At 40.3% G+C, this 19,300-nt stretch overlaps 2 protein-coding genes across 2 annotated transcripts; both read right to left on the bottom strand.

Moving 5' to 3' along the window:
• Nucleotides 1-5,828: 5,828 nt before the first annotated feature.
• On the bottom strand, nucleotides 5,829-8,290 carry foxd2 (forkhead box D2). The gene has a single exon (XM_020497563.2). It carries the CDS (start codon nucleotides 7,799-7,801, stop codon nucleotides 6,689-6,691), a length of 1,113 nt encoding a protein of 370 aa, XP_020353152.1. The 5' UTR covers nucleotides 7,802-8,290; the 3' UTR covers nucleotides 5,829-6,688.
• Nucleotides 8,291-16,307: 8,017 nt separating this feature from the next.
• Nucleotides 16,308-18,128, bottom strand: foxe3 (forkhead box E3). Its single transcript, XM_020497632.2, has one exon. The coding sequence runs from the start codon at nucleotides 17,976-17,978 to the stop codon at nucleotides 16,731-16,733; it is 1,248 nt and encodes a 415-aa protein (XP_020353221.1). The 5' UTR covers nucleotides 17,979-18,128; the 3' UTR covers nucleotides 16,308-16,730.
• Between the last annotated feature and the right edge of the window lie 1,172 nt (nucleotides 18,129-19,300).

Here is a 19,300-nt window from a genome sequence, read left to right on the forward strand (position 1 = left end):
GGCTACTTAGAGGCTGCTGCCCTATATACATAGACATGGAATCACTGGTCATTTTAATCCTGTTTAAATACAGCTTTTACTCATCTCATATATATATATATACTGTCGTATATTCTACTGTATTCTAGTCAATGCCACCCCGACATTGCTCATACTAATATTTCTATATTTCTTTATTAAATGATTTAACTTTTAGATGTGTGTATTATTGTGACTTGTTAGATACTACTGCACTGTTGCAGCTAGGAAAACAAACATTTCGCTACACCCGCAATAACATCTGCTAGATATGTGTATGTGACCAATAAAACATTTGATATGATCAAAACAATGGTTCTCATTCATTTTCTATATTTTATTCTCCTATATTTTACGTTGTTGGTTTATTCCATTCTGGGATTTCATTTTTTCCACTGCGTCAATAGCCTACTGCAATGCGGATTTTAATGGAACAAGCCTTGGATGACATCTGCATTGACCATATTACAATAATAAACTTGCATTGAAAATTGTATACATGGCTAAAAACACACTTTGTAACCCCAATTTGAAATAGAGTCCATGAAAAAGTAAAGCAGGGCTGTCTGGCGTCGCGCTGCAGATAGTTCATATACAGACGCTAATGTTAAGACAAAGCTGAACAGGAACTTTTTTCATAAAGACTTTAACCAAAGCCATGATAATATGATAAGTGTTTTTGATAAAGCAATACCAATACACTGCCTCTCTCTGTTACTAGGAATTCCCCCCTCCCCCCACAAAAAAACATAGCCCAGTTGACCACAGAAAAATGTTATAGTAAAGATACATTTCAAGACATTACAATAAATGTAGACCTTGTTCAAGCAAAGGATATTTATCGATGTAGGCTTACATGACAAACAATAAGATTACATTTGGACATTATAACTATTAGGACTACATGCAACTCCCTGCATATCGATTTATTTTACACGTGCTCAATTTATTATTAAACCAACAACAATTCTAACGTTATGAATATAATAATAAGAATGATGATACTTCTGTTTATGTTTGGCCGTTTTATTATATGTTTTATCCATAGCTTATGGAAATTCGGCTACAGCCTATAATATTGCTGTTTTTGTAACATAATATAGAGGTTAACATTTGGAACAAGTGCATGGCAATCCATCCCCTATACCCGTTCTGAATATTCCCGATTCTGTCCCAATTATGGTGCATCATTTCCGTGTAGGTAGTCCTACAGAGAGACGTGTTCTCTGGAATATTTTATTACAATATAAGGTTAAAAGAAAAAACGACTAACATTAGCCTACATTTTATTTTCCAAACTGGGCGTTGTGTCAAATATTAGCTGCCTTGATATCCATTTTCTCTCTCTCCAGGCATTACTGGAGAGAGACACATCTTGATGCCCCTAATTAAAAAATAATTCGTGTCCTTTACAGCACAACTAGCAGTGGCAAATTGATTGGTGGTGTAATTAGCATGTGAGCGAGAGTGGGATATGGATGGTTTAAGCACAACGATTTCGTGTAATCCCCTGCACGCCAAGGAAAGGCGAGGCTGCAATATTTTGTAGCAAGGTGACACGCGCAAAAAGTATATGTTAAATATGTTTAAGACATTCAATGACACAAATAAAAATCGATAATCTAGTCTAATTTGCCATAATCAACACCCATATAAAAAATGGGAGGACACTGGTTGGCCTATTTATCCTGTTCCTATCGGAATAGGAGCACGAACTATCGTCTGCACACTTCGACGAAAGACACTGGTGAGGTGCCATAGTGAGAAAAACATTCCAATCAAAAGCAAATCCTTGTCAAAGATTAGGCTACATTTATTTTATTCAGAAAGGCGAGGAGTGGGCCTAGTCATCATGTTTTAAATATGCTCAAAGCATGTAACTAATTTTAGTGAGCCAAGACGCAAGGCTGTAATTGTAGGACAGACGACAGTCGCAGAGACACATAAAGAAACACGTTCTGTCCGGAGACTGTGGGTGGTCCTCGTGTGACAACTACACCGCATGTAGAACAAATGAAAGCAGAAGTAACATGCTATTAAGATGATAACCAATTGTCTTGCATATAATTGGATTAAAGGACGTCTGTGTGATTTGTGACCTGTGCAAGACGTATTATTAGTAATCCAATTTTTATTGTGGGTCACCGTAAAGAAGGAGATGAGACACCATTTCCAATGATAAGTGCTCTCTGCATGATAGATAGCAGTCTTTGTTGCACGAGGCTATCGACGGTGGTGCATGCAATTGATCCCTGTGTTAGTTAGCCTATAGTGAATATTTTACTCAAAACTATATGAATATATTATTCAATACATTTACTGACATATTCAATATGCCATCGGGTGAATAGGAGGCGCAGCCCTGTAGTTATCTACGTTTGACAGAGGTAGCCTATATGTGCCGATATAAAATAACAATCTTACCCTGTCAGCAAATGATTCGACCTTCCTTTTATCATTTTAATCGTAATCAAATGAACTCCTTCCCACCATAATTAAGGTACAGGCGTGACGGTTTAGTGATATGTGTCTTTAGGTATTTGTCATAACTGTCATTTTGTCTCCTGCTACTCCAATGCACAAAATAAATGCAGGGCAAATGCAGGGCATATAATTAACCTCTTATTCATTAATTGATGAATAATGCATTCAATATTGAACAAAAATATTGCAAGCATTACTTGCAAGACAGTTGTGCTGTAAGTCGCTCTTAGTCATGTGTTTTCATTTTCAATAAAACAAACAGTATCGTCATGTCGATTGTTTTTATCTGTTCTGATTTCACTGTTTCACTTCTTAGCATTATTAGGGGAATACTTATTCACTTCTTAGCATTATTAGGGGGATAATTATTCACTTCTTAGCATTATTAGGGGGATAATTATTCACTTCTTAGCATTATTATGGGAATAATTATTCACTTCTTAGCATTAGTAGGGGAATAATTATTGCACATAGCCTCTGCACGAAGGGCTAACATAGACCAAGTGCATCGGCAATGTATAGAGAATTAAGTGAATTAATTGACAGCCTAATTTCACAGGCAGGAAAGTTCCAATGAAGGGCCTTTCGATTTTTTTTCACAATGTGTAAAGGGAGCTTTCCCTGTATAGGCCTACTGTACGTCAAATCAAATCAAATCAGATTTGGTTTAGTTTATTTCTTAAAGTTGCACCATCACAGAAACCGAAATTAAGGAAGATAATATAAAAGGTATAGGCTACTCTGAGGGCTTTTAACACCAACAAAATAAATGCATGAGACTTCATAAAAGTAAAACCATCATGTTTGCGTTCTCTTCAAAGGCTTTGGGTGAGCTGAAGGGGAAAGTGGAACAGAGCAGTCAGCCCTCCCACCCTTTATCCTTAATAATCAGCTGTCAAAAACACCACACCAAGTCATTTAACTATTTGCACACAGATCTGGTAAATATAATAAGCTTTTACACCCCCCTCTGCCTCGGAACATGTGCTTAGTCAACGACAAAATGAAATCATCGGTCTGTTTTCTACACCGGGATGAGTCCCGCTGGCTCCTTTGTATCTGTCCACAGACAACACAGATGAAATGAAAGCGGAGAGCCGCGCGCCTTTTGAGAAGATCGCTTTTCAGAGGCAAATGTGTGTGGCTTGTCTCGGAGGGGAACACTAGCTGCAGGGCGCATTTATGCCCAGGGGGCTCATTTATAGCCCTTGCGTACATTTCACACTACACATCTAAGTCATGTAGGCCTACAAAAATATTGAGATGTATAAACTTGGTGCACGCCATTACATACCATGTTTCCAGTTATAAATCCGACCTGTTGCAAAATTGTGCATGAAAACTCCACCTGGAAAATGTCCTCCATGAACCTTTTATGGTGACAATAACGCCCTTCATTTGGTATATAATTTGGAACTATTTGATAGGCCATGGCAGTTTTAAAAATAATTAGCAACGGTAATGTAGTGACTGTCCAGCACATTCAGCAAGATTGATTGCATTTTATTGATTGTATTGTGTTATAGTATTGATATTGATTGGATATTGTAAACTACGTAAAAGTAGGCTAAACGCTACAGCCCACACTTCTATGCAACAGATTCATTGTTGTTCAATGTTTAGTTTATCAATAGATTATTTGGTTTTCATATCCTGCCTTGGTATAGACTCTGAGATTAAATAGGCAATGATGTCACGCTCCTATGGCACAGCAATACTGGAGCCTACCTATACTGTCAAATATTCTACATAAGATACCAGACTATCTACTGTGTTGGCAGAAGGTTTTCATCTTTCCAGTGATTTATGTTGTATCTGGCAAAGGACTGTGTCAGTTTCTGAAAAGAAAACAATGGACCATTGTTGTGGACCTGTCAGCATAACCTGTGAATTGCACAATGTTTTGCATCGACTTTTCCCCCAACCTAAATATGATGGACTGCCTGCGAATTCTGAAACGTTGTCTAAGGCAGACTAATCAAAACAAGTCATTACAGTACTTACAGGAGCATACATAGGCCTACTTCAATATAACATATCAACTGTTCACGTCTTAAAATCAACTGTATATTATAAACCGCGCTACCTATCGGATTGCAAAACTTCAAATAGGCTACTTGATCCAATTAAGTGAGAGATGCGCATTGTAATTTGTTGCATGGCTGCTTCGAGAACATGAACCCATCACAGACAGAAAATGTGAGGAATCTTTTCTGCGATGGTTATGAAAAGGAAATATATCGGATTCTAAAAGTTAAACACCGATTATAGCTCTTCTCATTAATGGAAAACTGCTGCATTGTTGTTAATATGTTTTCCTGTCTTTCGTTTTTTATTGAATAAGGTTATCACCCTATCCCCCATCTGAACAAAGTAGACCTACTTACCTGCCCGCTTGCAATAGGCCTACAATAATTCAACCGCTAGTAGAGATGTGCGTACTAAAGTTTGCGGGTAGGTGAGCACATTCTCACGTTAAGTTACATTTTTATAAATGCCAACTTTTGCGTAAAAACAGGCCCACGCACATTTTGGCGTAGGCTATATTTTGTATGTACGCACGGTTTATAAATGAGGCCCCTGGGCACTCGGTCTTCAGTGACAACATCAACAAGTGGTCAAAAATCCGCATTATCGTGGATTAGGATCCTGATGAACAATACTGCTACAAATTAGCAACCAAACCCCAAAAATCTGGGTATTCATGCAGAACGCTCACAATCAATTACAGGCCTCAAAATTCCTGATGTCCCCATTAATTTAACCCTTTGTTACTTGCCAAAAAAAAAGTCCATTATTAACCCTTAGAGACACACTAGAGGAATACATGCGCACCCTTCCAGAATATTTCTCACAGCAGAATGTGGGAGTTCAGACATCACAAATCTGTATCTATATGTGCATGTCTGTCATCATAACACATGTTGGCTGTAGTGGTATATCGGCAAAATTATGGGCTACTGGTGATATTTAAATTGATAATAGACTAGTAATAAATGCTCCTAATTCCTACAGATTGCACGCAAAATGTAACTGCAGATTTAAACCTATGGCACCAATGCGTAAACTACCATGTATGCTCATAATCGTTTCAGAAAGTGCGCATGTAGGCCTCTCAAAGACTAAACGGTTCAAACTGGGCCTACACATAAAAGATTGAACTTTGATCTCGGGTCAACAATGATGATTTAGATAAATGCAAAAATACAAGTTAAAAACGTAGGCGCACACATTCTATATTTCCTAAGGTGATTTTAGGCTTTGAGTAGACATATGTGTGCAGGCATATTGCCAATAAAACGTTCCAATAAACATGTTAACGAAAGTCTTTTTAAATTCACAAACATTTATTATTCTTGTCATTACAACAAAAAATGACCTATGAACATTAAGTGTCTCTGTCTATACACATAACATACGTTTCACATGTTAATTTCAATGAAATAGATAGGAACTAAAGCACAACAGTTTAACAGGATGTGAGGTAATGCGCTTTACACCAAAACCACATATCTGTCCACTGACAACATGAAATAATATCCATACAAAGTCACCACAACACCGCTTTTAAGGAAACGAGGGGCAGTGGGAAAGGTTAGATTTGTATTTAATAACCCTCCTTGTCTCAATGTGCTTTCTAACAATTAAAACCTGAGTTTGCGGTCTCGGTATTAACAGTGCTTTATCTCTTATCTCACAACGCACAATATATATATATATATATATATATATATATATATATATATATATATACATATGTATATATATGTATATACATATGTATATATATATACACACACATATATATAACAATACAAATCATAATAAAATCTCTATTATAGTTAAGAAACAATTAAATATTCCCCACAGAGTGAGATACGTGACATTTAACTTGTGTTAAAATAGCTGGATCTTTGCTCAGATAGTTGAGGGCCTGGGCCAACGTAGGACAACGAATACACTTAATGTTGTCTTAAAATTTGGTATCTGACCATCATGCTTCTTCCATTTATTGTATCCTATACATATTTACAATCCATAAATATACATTTAACTTTCCTCTCTCCGATCAGAAAGGGGGGTAGAGCAACACTCTTATTTCTCAAAGAACGTTTATCCTACCTTCACATAAGACGACAGAACCATAACGGGTAGGATTTCTGCGAGTTTTGTTTTTGCTGCCAGTTTAGAAATGACAAATGTTAAGATTTGCAGTTTTGCTGGAGAATGTCTGTGAACCAGGCTGAAGCATGGTTTCCTGCGAGAGGTTCAAGTGGTTCGAAGCTGAGGTGAGTGCAGGGTTCAACATGGCCAGGATCTGAGCCTGACTGTGACTGTGGCTGCCCGACTGTGCACTGTACGGGGAGGCCACGGAGTTAGCTGCACCGATTATATTGTCTATCGAGAAAGAAGGCCGAATTGGCGTGTTAGTGTCCGTCTTGAGAGGCGCCAGGCCGGGCAAGGTAGGGCTTAGTTGAGGGTAGAATGGCTTTCGTAAATCAGCCCCTAATAGAGAGGGCAGGGGATGTGGCGTGGGGAATATTGAGGCTGGCGAGGGGAGTCCACAAGGTGTATTATGGAAAGGGAAAGCGCCTGTTGTGAGGTGAGGATGATAGGGGTTATGAGCATGGAAGTTCTGCAGTTGGAGTCCATAGTTGTACCCATAAGGGCCGTATCCGAACCCGGGCAGGAACCCCCCGGCGTCCCTGAGGATTTCGTTGGCTTGGTGCCTCTTGAAGCGCTTCCTCCTGCGTAAAAAACTCCCGTTGTCGAACATGTCTGCGGACTCTGGGTCGAGGGTCCAGTAGTTGCCTTTTCCGGGGTTGCCAGGCTCACGTGGGATTTTGACAAAGCAGTCATTGAGAGAAAGATTGTGACGAATGGAGTTTTGCCAAGCGGGGAATTTCTCCCGATAGTACGGGAACCTGTTGCTGATGAACTCGCAGATCTCGCTGAGAGTGAGGCGTTTCTTGGGACTCTGGAGGATAGACATGGTTATCAGGGCTATGTAGGAGTACGGGGGCTTGACTAGAGCGTTCTTACCAGGCTTATCTCCTATCATGGCCCCTGAATCTCCACCAACTCCAACCTGGTCAGCCGGACACTCTGAGCTGCTGAGGCCGGGAGAGGAACCCCTCTCCCCCGCGTTCTGAGACAAATTATCGTCCGAGTCATTGTCTAGGAAATCGCGATGAAGGTATTTCCCATCCTTGCCAACGGAAATGTCTCCCCCAACCACATCTATGTCCACATCATCAGACAAAGCAGAGTTGTCGGACATATCCGTCCCTAGAGTCATCCTTGGAGAGACTGGTTCTCTTCCTCCCTCTCGTTCCGTACTGAGTTTTTTCAGCTCCCACGCTGGGTGTACTCAGTCCGTGCGTATAGCACTCTCCAGCTCCTCGGAGGACCACAGTTTACTCCTGTTTAATTCGACGAGCTGCATAGAAACATTACTGGAATATAGAAGAGAGCAAGACGACGCTTGTAACCAGGTGTAACGCCACTCCAACCAGTTGGTATGGGGGCTATGGTTCGTTTCACCGAGGAAGAAACTCTTCTGACTTCAAGCGCAGGAAAACAAAACTTGAATGGAAGTCATAAATCAGTAAGGCTATTTACTTGAGGTTCACTACAAGCTGTCTTTATTCATTAATAGGTACATTAATCATTAATTAAGTATTTCTTTCTTGCATGCGTTTGTATTTTAGGTCGTTAATTTACTGTTGTATATCTGTATGAATATCTTTACGCACAGGCACGGAGTAAGTATCCTGCGTGAGCTTCATACTATTCCTCTTCATAGCGCTCAAAAGCTATTTATTCAGCCATCTATATCACGTGGTTAACGTGTCACCGTTACCAGGAAATGAAGGATAGGGCAAAGGGAAGAGAAGACGGACAAGGTGAGGAGTGGTGAGTGCGCTACCTTACACATTATCTTGGGTTAACGATACTCTACTCCACGTACATCTTCTAAATATGGAATATCATCAAAAGTATTAGTTTTATGCTGATGGAATGCATGTTATATAAAAACAGTATGGACGTTTACACAGTGTCAGTAGTGTTGAAACCTCATAGTGGTCAATTCTTAAGAATCTGAGTAAGTTGATTGGCTAAACAATACATAAGTCCAGAACCAGTACAATATAATTAGCATATTTATGGTCATGGCTTTCAAGTCGAAAACAAGTTAGTTTAATTGTTTGTTACTCGGTGGATTATTTTAGTTCTCACTTGAATCTGATGTATTCATCCATTTCTGAATCTGATGTGTAACATATCCTAAATATTTTGTTTTGCCATTTGCAATTTATGCACACTCTTGTACCCTTCTAAACAAACAAAATACAATGCTATAGATGCAATTAAATATCCACAATCGCTTAAACCAAGGCTTACGATTTAAAAGTGCTTAAATAATTGTTTATTATCATTACAGTTAATTAAATAAGTGGTTATTCAGTTATTTAATGATATACGTTTGGGTCAAATATTGTTCCATGTTATTATAAGCCTGTACCATAATGGCCACATATACTATTAACCAGTAATAATGCACAGTCATTGCAATATAATTATAAACGTTATTGACTGTAAATAATTCACGATTGAAACCCCAACTCTAACCCAGTCAAATCAATACATATTTTTTTAACAATATAATTGTGTTGTTATTATTAATGATAGGATTAATATTAGGCCTATTGATATTATTATTATTATTATTGAGTCCATTGGGTTTAAACAAACGTATGACTTGTTACTTCTGTAAACAAAATGTTATCGAAAGGGAGATCTCCTCAGTTTCACTTATGGCTATATACAGTATGTATACATATACTGATTATTTAACTGAAACATGGGGCTGATATACTAATTCACAAGCGAAATTGACCGGTAAATATTCTTTAAATCCACATGCAAGTGTGACTATTGAAAGCACTGTTTTTCAGAAATGAGACTATGGGATGCATTTTCCAATGAAAGAATCCTCTTTGAATTATAAAATAATATATGACTACTGTTTAATAATAATTATCATAATTATACGAATAATAGTATAATTATCATAATAATAACAATGTTTACTAATACCTTTTATGATGTATTTTCAGAGGAGAAAGGCAGCACCAGCTATGGAATCCATTTCCAGGGCTTTTACCATTCATTCCTCGATCACTTCTCACGGGCTTTATGTGTTACTTGTCAAGAAGTCATAACAATAATATCCATCTACATTTTCTACATAATTCACATATAGACAAACAGAAACGTATGCGCCTGCAACCTGCTCCAAATGGTCTTTGTCAGAGTATGCTCTGGGCAGAACAGATGACATGGCATGTACGCCTAATGTGTAAGGGTCGATGTGTTCCATGACAGGAGGGGAGCAGCGCTTGCATTCCAGTTCATTGTGTTGCAGAAACATGGTGTTATTGTAATGCATACATCAGCACCTGATCCATCTATGTACAGGACTATCTTCTAACTGTATAACAGGGCCCTCCACGTTACAAGCACAGGCTTATCATGCCCAAAACACCACGAAAACTGTATTGGCAATGTTTGGGTGGGTTAAAATGGCTTTCTTTCATCTATATAATATTCAAATCGATATTTCAATGAGCCTTTCACGATTTCCCAGATACAAACCCAAATGTCATTCGAAATAAATTATGAAATTCATTTGACTTACATTTTAGGCTATCCCTATCTACAAAAGATAGCACATCAATGATAAACAAAGTTATATTTCATTCAGGCCAAGTCAATTTGCTATAGGCCCACATTTTTTAATTTGTTGATGACTCGTGACTCAAGTTCAGTTTTTACTGAGGTGGAGAGCAGGTGAAGGTAGCCTAACCGTGGGGAAGTTAAAGTTTTCAGAGTCGACCGTGAGATCCTCTCAATTGTAATTTATCTAAACACACAGCTAGTCCGTCACAGAACCCCTACCCATCCCGAATCCTCCACCGCCCTGGGCAGGTCGACCCTCCAGCTGGCAGCGGCTGCCTTGCTCACATCGTTGAGCTCAGCCGAGGACCCAGACAGCTGCATGGGAGGAATGCCAAATCTTACTTCATATTTGTTCACTCATGAAGCTATCTCACCATTTTAGGCTTGAGTTTATTTGGCGATAAATAACATTATGTATAGGCTGATTATACAGGTACCTGACCAAATAAAGGAAACACCAACATAACGCGTCTAAATAGGACGCTTGGCCACCACGAGCCGCCAGAATAGCCTTAATGCGCCTTAGCTTATCTTCTACAATTGTCTGGAACTCTTCAGAAGGGATGCGAGAACATGCTTCCACGAGAAATTCTATAATATGCTGTTTTGTTGATGGTGGTTGAAAACGCTGTCTTAGGCGCCGCTCCAGAATCTCCCACAAGTGGGTAACACACACCCTTCTTCTAACCATGGTAGCCAAAAGAATAAGCAACAGGGCATTTAAAAAATATATATTAACCTTTATTTAACTAGGCAAGTCAGTTAAGAACAAATTCTTATTTACAATGACGGCCTAGTAACAGTGGGTTAACTGCCTTGTTCGGGGACAGTATGACATATTTTTGCCCTGTCAGCTCGGGGATTTGATCGAGCAACATTTTGGTTACTGGCCCAAACACTAGGTTTCCTGCCGCCCCAAACTCAGGAACCAGAACTGTGTGGAAGCACCTGCTTTCAATATGCTGTACTTTGTATCCCTCATTTACTCAAGTATTTTCTTTATTTTACAATTGATCATCACCCTAACCAAGCGGGTCTGCATTTCCACCACAGGCCTACACTGACACTGAAAAAACGAACTACTTAGGAGCCAGTTCTTACTCTTGATATGTGTGCTCACCTGTTCGTTATTCTACATGCCACGACAAAAACCTGGATCAGACATGTATTGAGATAAAATACAAGGGACGGGCTACAGAGAAGTCTCTATTGTGGGCTAATCATGGAATAAACCTTAGTCTATTTCAAAATCACATGAGAAGACAAACTTGTTTGTAGAATGGCTTTTGCAGGATATAAACCAACAGTTCTGTCTTGATTGTTTGGGACCATGGACAGTCAATTCAAAATAGTGTTTTGTGCAGCTTTTATAGTGGTGGACATGGTAGCCTAAACGATTTTTGCTTTGCCTCAAAATATGTTATTTTCTTCAAGGGAGGAGACAGATTTCACTTCCATCCATATTGGACTGTAGCCTGGAAACTTAACAAACAAAACATCCGAATGTTGCATACCTCAACAATATCACATTCCCTACAGACATTCCCTTTCATTTTTACTCTATGCTTTTCAGTTTGTGACTTTTTAGTATTACATGACCCCTAGTGGACAAACTGTAGAATAAGTTTCCAATTTCAATCCACAAATCACTACAAACGAACCTTTCATTAAGACCGCCAGGTGTCGCTCCATCTCCAGACTGAGGTAAACTCCATAATCTCTAGGCGCTACATGGTGCAGCATTGACGGTGATATAGCCTCTGCAGAAGTCAGGGCATTCATACTTCTTGCACTTCGCGGAGCAGAGCATAGCTGTTGAGCAGAACGGTTGTGAAGGAAGTTGTCAAATAAGTACATTTGTGTTTATACAGGACCTCCCGCATTGTTTGGCGGCGATGCAACAAGGAGCTCAATTTGGCGTCTGCTTACCTTCCGAGGCTCCGCGAACGCATCACACCATCCATATGGTGCCTCAGACCACATTTTCAGATATAGCATAAATTGTCTTTAAAAATAATAAATACCAATAATGCCAGAAGTATGATTAGAACAGCACAGCACAGGTGTATGGATTCAATTTCATAGTCGTGCATAGGTAGGCCCTAAATGTCTCCTCAACTCAAATATGCCTATTAGCTACACTATAATTACAGAAGTATGTGGACACCCCTTCAAATGAGTGGATTCAGCTATTTCAACCACACCAGTTGCTGACAGGTGTATAAAATTGAGCACACAGCCATGAAATCTCCATAGACAAACACTGGCAGTAGATTGGCCTTACTGAAGAGCTCAGTGACTTTCAATGTGGCACTGACATAGGATGCCACATTTCCAACAAGTTCGTTTGTCAAATTTCTGCCCTGCTAGAGCTGCACCAGTCAACTGTAAGTGCTATTATTGTGAAGTGGAAACATCTAGGAGCAACAACTGCTTAGCTGCTAAGTGGTAGGCCACACAAACTCACAGAACGGGGCCGCCGAGTGCTGAAACTTGTAAAAATTGTATGTAAAATTGTGTAAAGCTCACGGCCATTGGACTCTGGAGCAGTGGAAACCCGTTCTCTGGAGTGATGAATCCCGCTTCACCATCAGGCAGTCCAAATCTGGGTTTGGGCGAATGACAGGAGAACACTACCTGCCCCAATGCATAGTGCCAACTGTAAAGTTTGGTGGAGGAGGAATAATGGTCGGGCTGTTTTTCATGGTTCGGGCTAGGACCTTTAGTTCCAGTGAAGGGAAATCTTAACGCTACAGCATACAATTACATTCTAGACGGTTCTATGCTTCCAACTTTGTGGCAACCGTTTGGGAAAGGCTCTTTCTTGTTTCAGCATGACAATTCCCCCGTGCACAAAGTGAGGTCCATACAGAAATGGTTTGTATAGATCAGTGTGGAAGATTTTGACTGGCCTGCACCGAGCCCTGACGTCAACCCCATGGAACACATTTGTAAAGTATTCAGACCCCTTAACTTTTTCAACATTGTTACGTTACAGCTTTATTCTAAAATGGATGAAATCATTTTTTTCTCTCATCAATCTACACACAATACCCAATAATGACAAAGCAAAAACAGTTTTTTAGAAATGTTTGTAAATGTATTCTAAATTAAAACCAGAATTACATAAGTATTCAGACCCTTTACTCAGTACTTTGTTGAAGCTCTTTTGGTAGCGATTACAGCCTCAAGCTGCAAGCTTGGCACACCCGTATTTGGGGAGTTTCTCCCATTCTTCTCTGCAGATCCTCTCAAGCTCTGTCAGGTTGGATGGGGAGCGTCGCTGCACAGCTATTTTCAGGTCTTTCCAGAGATGTCAAATCAAATCAAACTTTATTTGTCACATGCGCCGAATACAAAAGGTGTAGACCTTACCGTGAAATGCTTACTTACAAGCTCTTAACCAACAATGCAGTTCAAGAAAGAATAAAGAAAATATTTACCAAATAAACTAAAGTAAAAAATAATAAATAGTAACACAATAAAATAACAATAACGAGGCTATTTACAGGGGGCACCGGTACCATGGCAATGTGCGGGGATACAGGTTAGTTTGGGTAATTTGTACATGTAAGTAGTTAGCTGATCTGGGAACCCATGCCAAATCCTTTCAGTTTCCTGAGGGGGAAAGAGGGTTGTCCTCTTCACAACTTTCTTGGTGTGACATTCAGAGACTTGTCCCGAAGCCACTCCTGCGTTGTCTTGGCTGTGTGCTTAGGGTTGTTGTCCTGTTGGAAGGTGGTCCTTCATCCCAGTCTGAGGTCCTGAGCGCTCTGGAGGTTTTCATCAAGGATCTCTCTCTACTGTGCTCCATTCATCTTTCCATCGATCCTGACTAGTCTCCCAGTCCCTGCCTCTGAAAAATATCCCCACAGCATGATGCTGCCACCACCATGATTCACCTTAGGGATGGTGCCAGGTTGCCTCCAGACGTGACGCTTGGCATTAAGGCCAATCTTGGTTTCATCAAAACAGAGAATCTTGTTTCTCAGGGTCTGAGAGTCTTTAGGTGCCTTTTGGCAAACTCCAAGCAGGCTGTGCCTTTTACTGAGGAGTGGTTTTCGTCTGGCCATTCTACCATAAAGGCCTGATTGGTGGAGTGTTGCAGAGATGGTTGTCCTGGAAAGTTCTCCCATCTCCACAGAGGAACTGTAGAGCTCTGTCAGTGACCATCGGGTTCTTGGTCACCAGGCGGCCAGCTCTAGGAAGAGTCTTGGTGGTTCCAAACTTCTTCTATTTAAGAATAATGGAGGCCACTGTGTTTTTGGGGACCTTCAATGCTGCAGATATTTTTTGGTACCCTTCCCCAGAACACAATCCTGTCTCGGAGCTCTACGGACAATTCCTTCACCTCATGGCTTGGTTTTTGCTCTGACATGCACTGTCAACTGTGGAACCTTATATAGACAGGTGTGTGCCTTGCAATATCATGTCCATTCACTTGAATTTACCACAGGTGGACTCCAATCAAGTTGTAGAAACATCTCAAGGATGATCAATGGAAACAGGATGCACCTGAGCTCAATTTCGAGTCTTATAGCAAAGTGTCTGAATACTTATGTAAATAAGGTATTTCTGTTTTTAATTTTAATACATTTGCAAAAAATATCTATAAACCTGTTTTCGCTTTGACATTATTGTATTGTGTGTAGATTGATGAGGGGGAAAAACATATTTAATCAATTGTTAGAATAAGTGTAACAGCGTTCTTCGTTTGTCGAAAGAGAGGACCGAAATGCAGCGTGGTGGTTACTCATGTCTTTAATGAAAATAAGTGCGATACATGAAAATAACTATATAATACAAAACAACAAACGGAACGTGAAACTATATACAGCCTATCTGGTGAACACTAAACAGAGACAGGAACAATCACCCACGAAATACAAAGCGAAACCCAGGCTACCTAAATACGGTTCCCAATCCGAGACAACGAGAATCACCTGACTCGGATTGAGAACCGCCTCAGGCAGCCAAACCTAACTAGACACACCCCTAATCATAGCAATCCCAAATCCTATAAAACCCCAATACGAAACACAACACATAAACCCATGTCACACCCTGGCCTGACCAAAATATATAACGAAAACACAAAACACTATGACCAAGGCGTGACAATAAGTCTGTAACGTAATAAAATGTGGAAACAGTCAAGGGGTCTGAATACTTTCCTAAGACACTGTGTGTATATTTCTAAGAAATTCTAAGGTTTGTATCATTCACAGCTAAAGTTAACAAATAACTAAATTCCTAATGCACTGTATATGTAGTCAATAGACTTCGCTATTTTACGCATGCATGCAGACTCGAGGCGATAGTAAACAGTTCTGGCCCAATCCAATGTTCCGGATGGAGATATATATTTTAATCTACAAAATCAGATAACAGCAACACACATGTGTTCTAAATATGTTTTAGGCCTTAATAAGGCTAGACTAAGAAGTCCGTTTGCCCTACAATCTTCTTGATCAACTAGGTCAAGTCCAAAACCTGTGCATATATGGATATCCACGTGTGTATGTGGATTCATAATGATACAACCACAAATATGTATACTGTGACATTACTTCAAATAACTGTAAAGCATGTCGTTTCTGTGCTACTACCAACAATGCATATAAATGATCTTACAAATCAGGCAAATTAAATACTGCATATATTCCCTAGAAGTTTGTAATAGAACACAAGGTTAAATTAGGAGACATTTGTTTAGGCCAATTCAACCCTATACATTTGACAATCTATTTCTGATTTGGTCATTTTTATTAGCAGGTGGGAAACGAATCATATTAACACAATTAGCGACTTTATAAATGAAGTTAATAACTTAGAGAGAGTCTGCGAAAAGTCCCAAGCAGGCCAATCGTGAATAAATCAGTAAAGATTTGGTTCGCTTAATAATATAAATGTATAGGTATGCAATTAAACACTCATTATGAGTATACGGCTTACGATCAACTATTCATTTAAAGTAGGCAGAATTCTTATCAGAGAGGCGAGTATCAACCATGTAGACCTATTCAATTCAACAAATGCAAGCAACAAGACCGTGCTTATCAAAAAATGTATTTATTACACCAACCAAACACGGTAAATAACAATGTAGGCCTTTCAATATAATTCACAAAGAAATAAACTATTTACATTTCACAAAATAGAACAGTATACAGGTATATGGCTAATAATATTGTTTGAGAACTCTTTTTTTTTTTTACAGGTGACAATGACAAAAATGTAAGGTTCAGTAATTGGAATTGTTCTCGGACAAGGAAGTACAAGTAGATAGGCTACAGAACATCTAAAAACCCATCAATATTGATGTTATAAAACACATAAGATAAACGAACCAATAGCACTGAGATATGAACACAACTATAATGGAATGTCGATTTGCATTTCAAACAAAGATGACGTTTCACACCTATTTCAAATGGAATGTAATTGAGGCTCTATCGTTGTTTGTCTCTATAAAAATCAGTTTTTCACATATACCGATCTAATCCTGATGCAAAATTGGCTTGTCTCATGTAAGAGTTGTTGTAAGAATTCATTGTGCTGGAGAGACCCAGTAGTTGCTCAGTGTGCTCCGCGCAAGACCCGGAGCGCACGGCGGGTAGAGACAGACGGTTCCCCGTGCAGTACACCTGAGAGCTACCTGGAGAGAAACTGGACTGCATCATGGAAGGTAGGTGTGGGGGGGATGCCGAGGAAGAGTAAGGATACCCGGGTGCCAGGTTTGATGACAGTCCCCCACCGCCTCTGCCCAGTGAATTCCCCGAGGGATTGACCGTCTGTATCTGGAAGCAGTTGGAGGGGTCAGTGCCAGTGAGGGAGCAGCTAGCAGACATGGTGCCCAAGTCTCCACCGCCTAACCCCAGCGGGTTGAGCTCTCCTCCCTGCATCACCGACTGCTGGCTGATGATGTTGTCGATGCTGAACATCCTTGGCTGTCCTTGACTGACCCCGGTAGGGGTCTGATAATGATGCAGCATCACCGGGTGGGGGGTCCCTGCCAGCTGCGAGCCGTAACCCGATCCTATTCCTGGGTACATGGTGTTGGGGTATGCCGGTCTGCCCATGGGGTTCGGGGTGAACGCACTAGAGTTCATGTACCCAGGATAGGTGCTTACGTCAGTGCGCTTGAATCTTTTCCTCCTCCGCAGAAAACTCCCGTTGTCGAACATGTCTTCAGCAGCGGGGTCCAAAGTCCAATAGTTGCCCTTACCAGGCCTTCCAGGTTCCCGGGGGATCTTGACAAAGCAGTCGTTGAGGGTGAGGTTGTGGCGGATGGAGTTTTGCCACTTCTTTGAGTTCTCTCGATAAAAGGGAAAACGTTCCATGATGAATTTATAAATACCTCCAAGTGTGAGTTTTCTCTCGGGGGAGTTGGCGATGGCCATGGCAATGAGAGCGATGTAACTGTAGGGTGGTTTCCCTCTCTGAACGGGCCTCTTCCTACGTCTACTCCCAGTGGGCAGGTGCTCCTCGGTTTGGCCCAGAGTAGCTCCCTCCTCTCGATCCGCGTTCGGACTTGTTGCCCGTGGTTCAGACTTGATCAGAACCCCATCTTTGATCCGGGCCTGCATCATCAGAGGCGATGGCGGTAAAGGGGAGTCCAGACTCACGTTAGGCGACATGACCAGCGGGCTGGCCAGCTCGGCTGGTGAGTCCTGTGACTCAGCCGTCATGTTACACATGCCCGAAAAGTAAGAGAAATTTTCAAGATTCATAAAAAAATATGTTTTATATATGCTTGAAATGAAATAGCTTTTTCAAATAGCAGCTGATAAAAATGCAGGCACCATGCAGTTAAAAGGGAAGTATTGTTAACTTGAGAGCCTGAATTTGAGTCCCTGTCGCCCTCGCCGTCAATGAGCTTTCTCTCTTGCCAGGTGAGTGGCGTGGACAGTTTTATAAACAGGGTTCGAGTGACAACACTGGCAACCCTATGACAATGTGTGTGTGCGTGGGGGTGGGGGGCTACAGGCCCCTGACAGATCATGATTTCCAGTAGGCCTATCTACACTTCAAAATGATACACGGTAAGTCGCACTGTAACTCTAGGAGTAATAACTTAATGATACTAGACCATTTTATTTCGAGAGTAGGATAACCTCTTTTATAGAAAGGACCACATGCTAATTTTAAAATTATTGTGACCTATGTCAGTTATATTAAAACAGCTAAAACACATTTGTTTGACATAATGCATAATGTGAAGTTGGAATGCATAGGCTCTGTCACATTCAGATATTCAGATCAAGAAGCCTATACTTACATGTTAGATACTACCAAACTGTTTCAATTACAGTATGAATGTAAAAAGTCAAAATGGTGTTAAATTGTTGGCACAAGCACAGTCAGTGTAAGTGCTCCAATCACAAGTTAGTATGTGAGTGAAGGACCAGGGAGCGCTCCCTCCCTCTCTGTTCTCTCCATGTGTCTGAGGCTCTGTGGGTTTGCTCTGGACTGCAGTGTATATCTAGGCCAGAAAAACACGGACAGAGCTACTCTATGGGATTCAAAACCCAACGCTCAATCCACCAATTGAAAAATAATAACAACCCATTAAAAAGAAACAATTGAGCTGTGAAAGCTTTTTTGGGGGAAAAAGTAAATATCCCTCCATTTCATTAGGAATTTTTGAGATTGATAATCAAACAGTCCTCAGGGCAGAGAGGGAGGTGTTATGTTTCTGGACTTTGTAGTAACAACAGCATACTGCACAAAGTCACCCTATAGACAAGCTTGGATATCACATGATTCCACTCCTAAAGGGTTAGGTCAAATTGGGGGTGTTACATTAACAACCCAATCAAAGACACAGAAGACAATGTTCCAAGACAATTATTTTCAGATTCATTTTCAACATACAATTAATCCTAATTTGCTTCAATAGCTTTATGACAAAATTATGAAAATGCATTTTATCTTTTCAGATGGAGGTCATACATAGAAAAATATTCGGAAGATTTGTTTATCTGAGTGTGACTGAGTGTGAGTATGTGTGCATGATAGAGAGAGCCAAAAAGAGAGGGGGGACAGTCAGAGC

This window comes from Oncorhynchus kisutch, linkage group LG13 (genome assembly GCF_002021735.2).
Source record: "Oncorhynchus kisutch isolate 150728-3 linkage group LG13, Okis_V2, whole genome shotgun sequence".
NCBI classification, from domain to species: Eukaryota; Metazoa; Chordata; class Actinopteri; order Salmoniformes; family Salmonidae; genus Oncorhynchus; species Oncorhynchus kisutch.

What these genes read in the sequence shown, in the direction of transcription:
- foxd2 (XM_020497563.2), bottom strand. Translation starts at nt 7,801, where the DNA reads ATGACTCTAGGGACGGATATGTCCGACAACTCTGCTTTGTCTGATGAT.
- foxe3 (XM_020497632.2), bottom strand. Translation starts at nt 17,978, where the DNA reads ATGAATCTTGAAAATTTCTCTTACTTTTCGGGCATGTGTAACATGACG.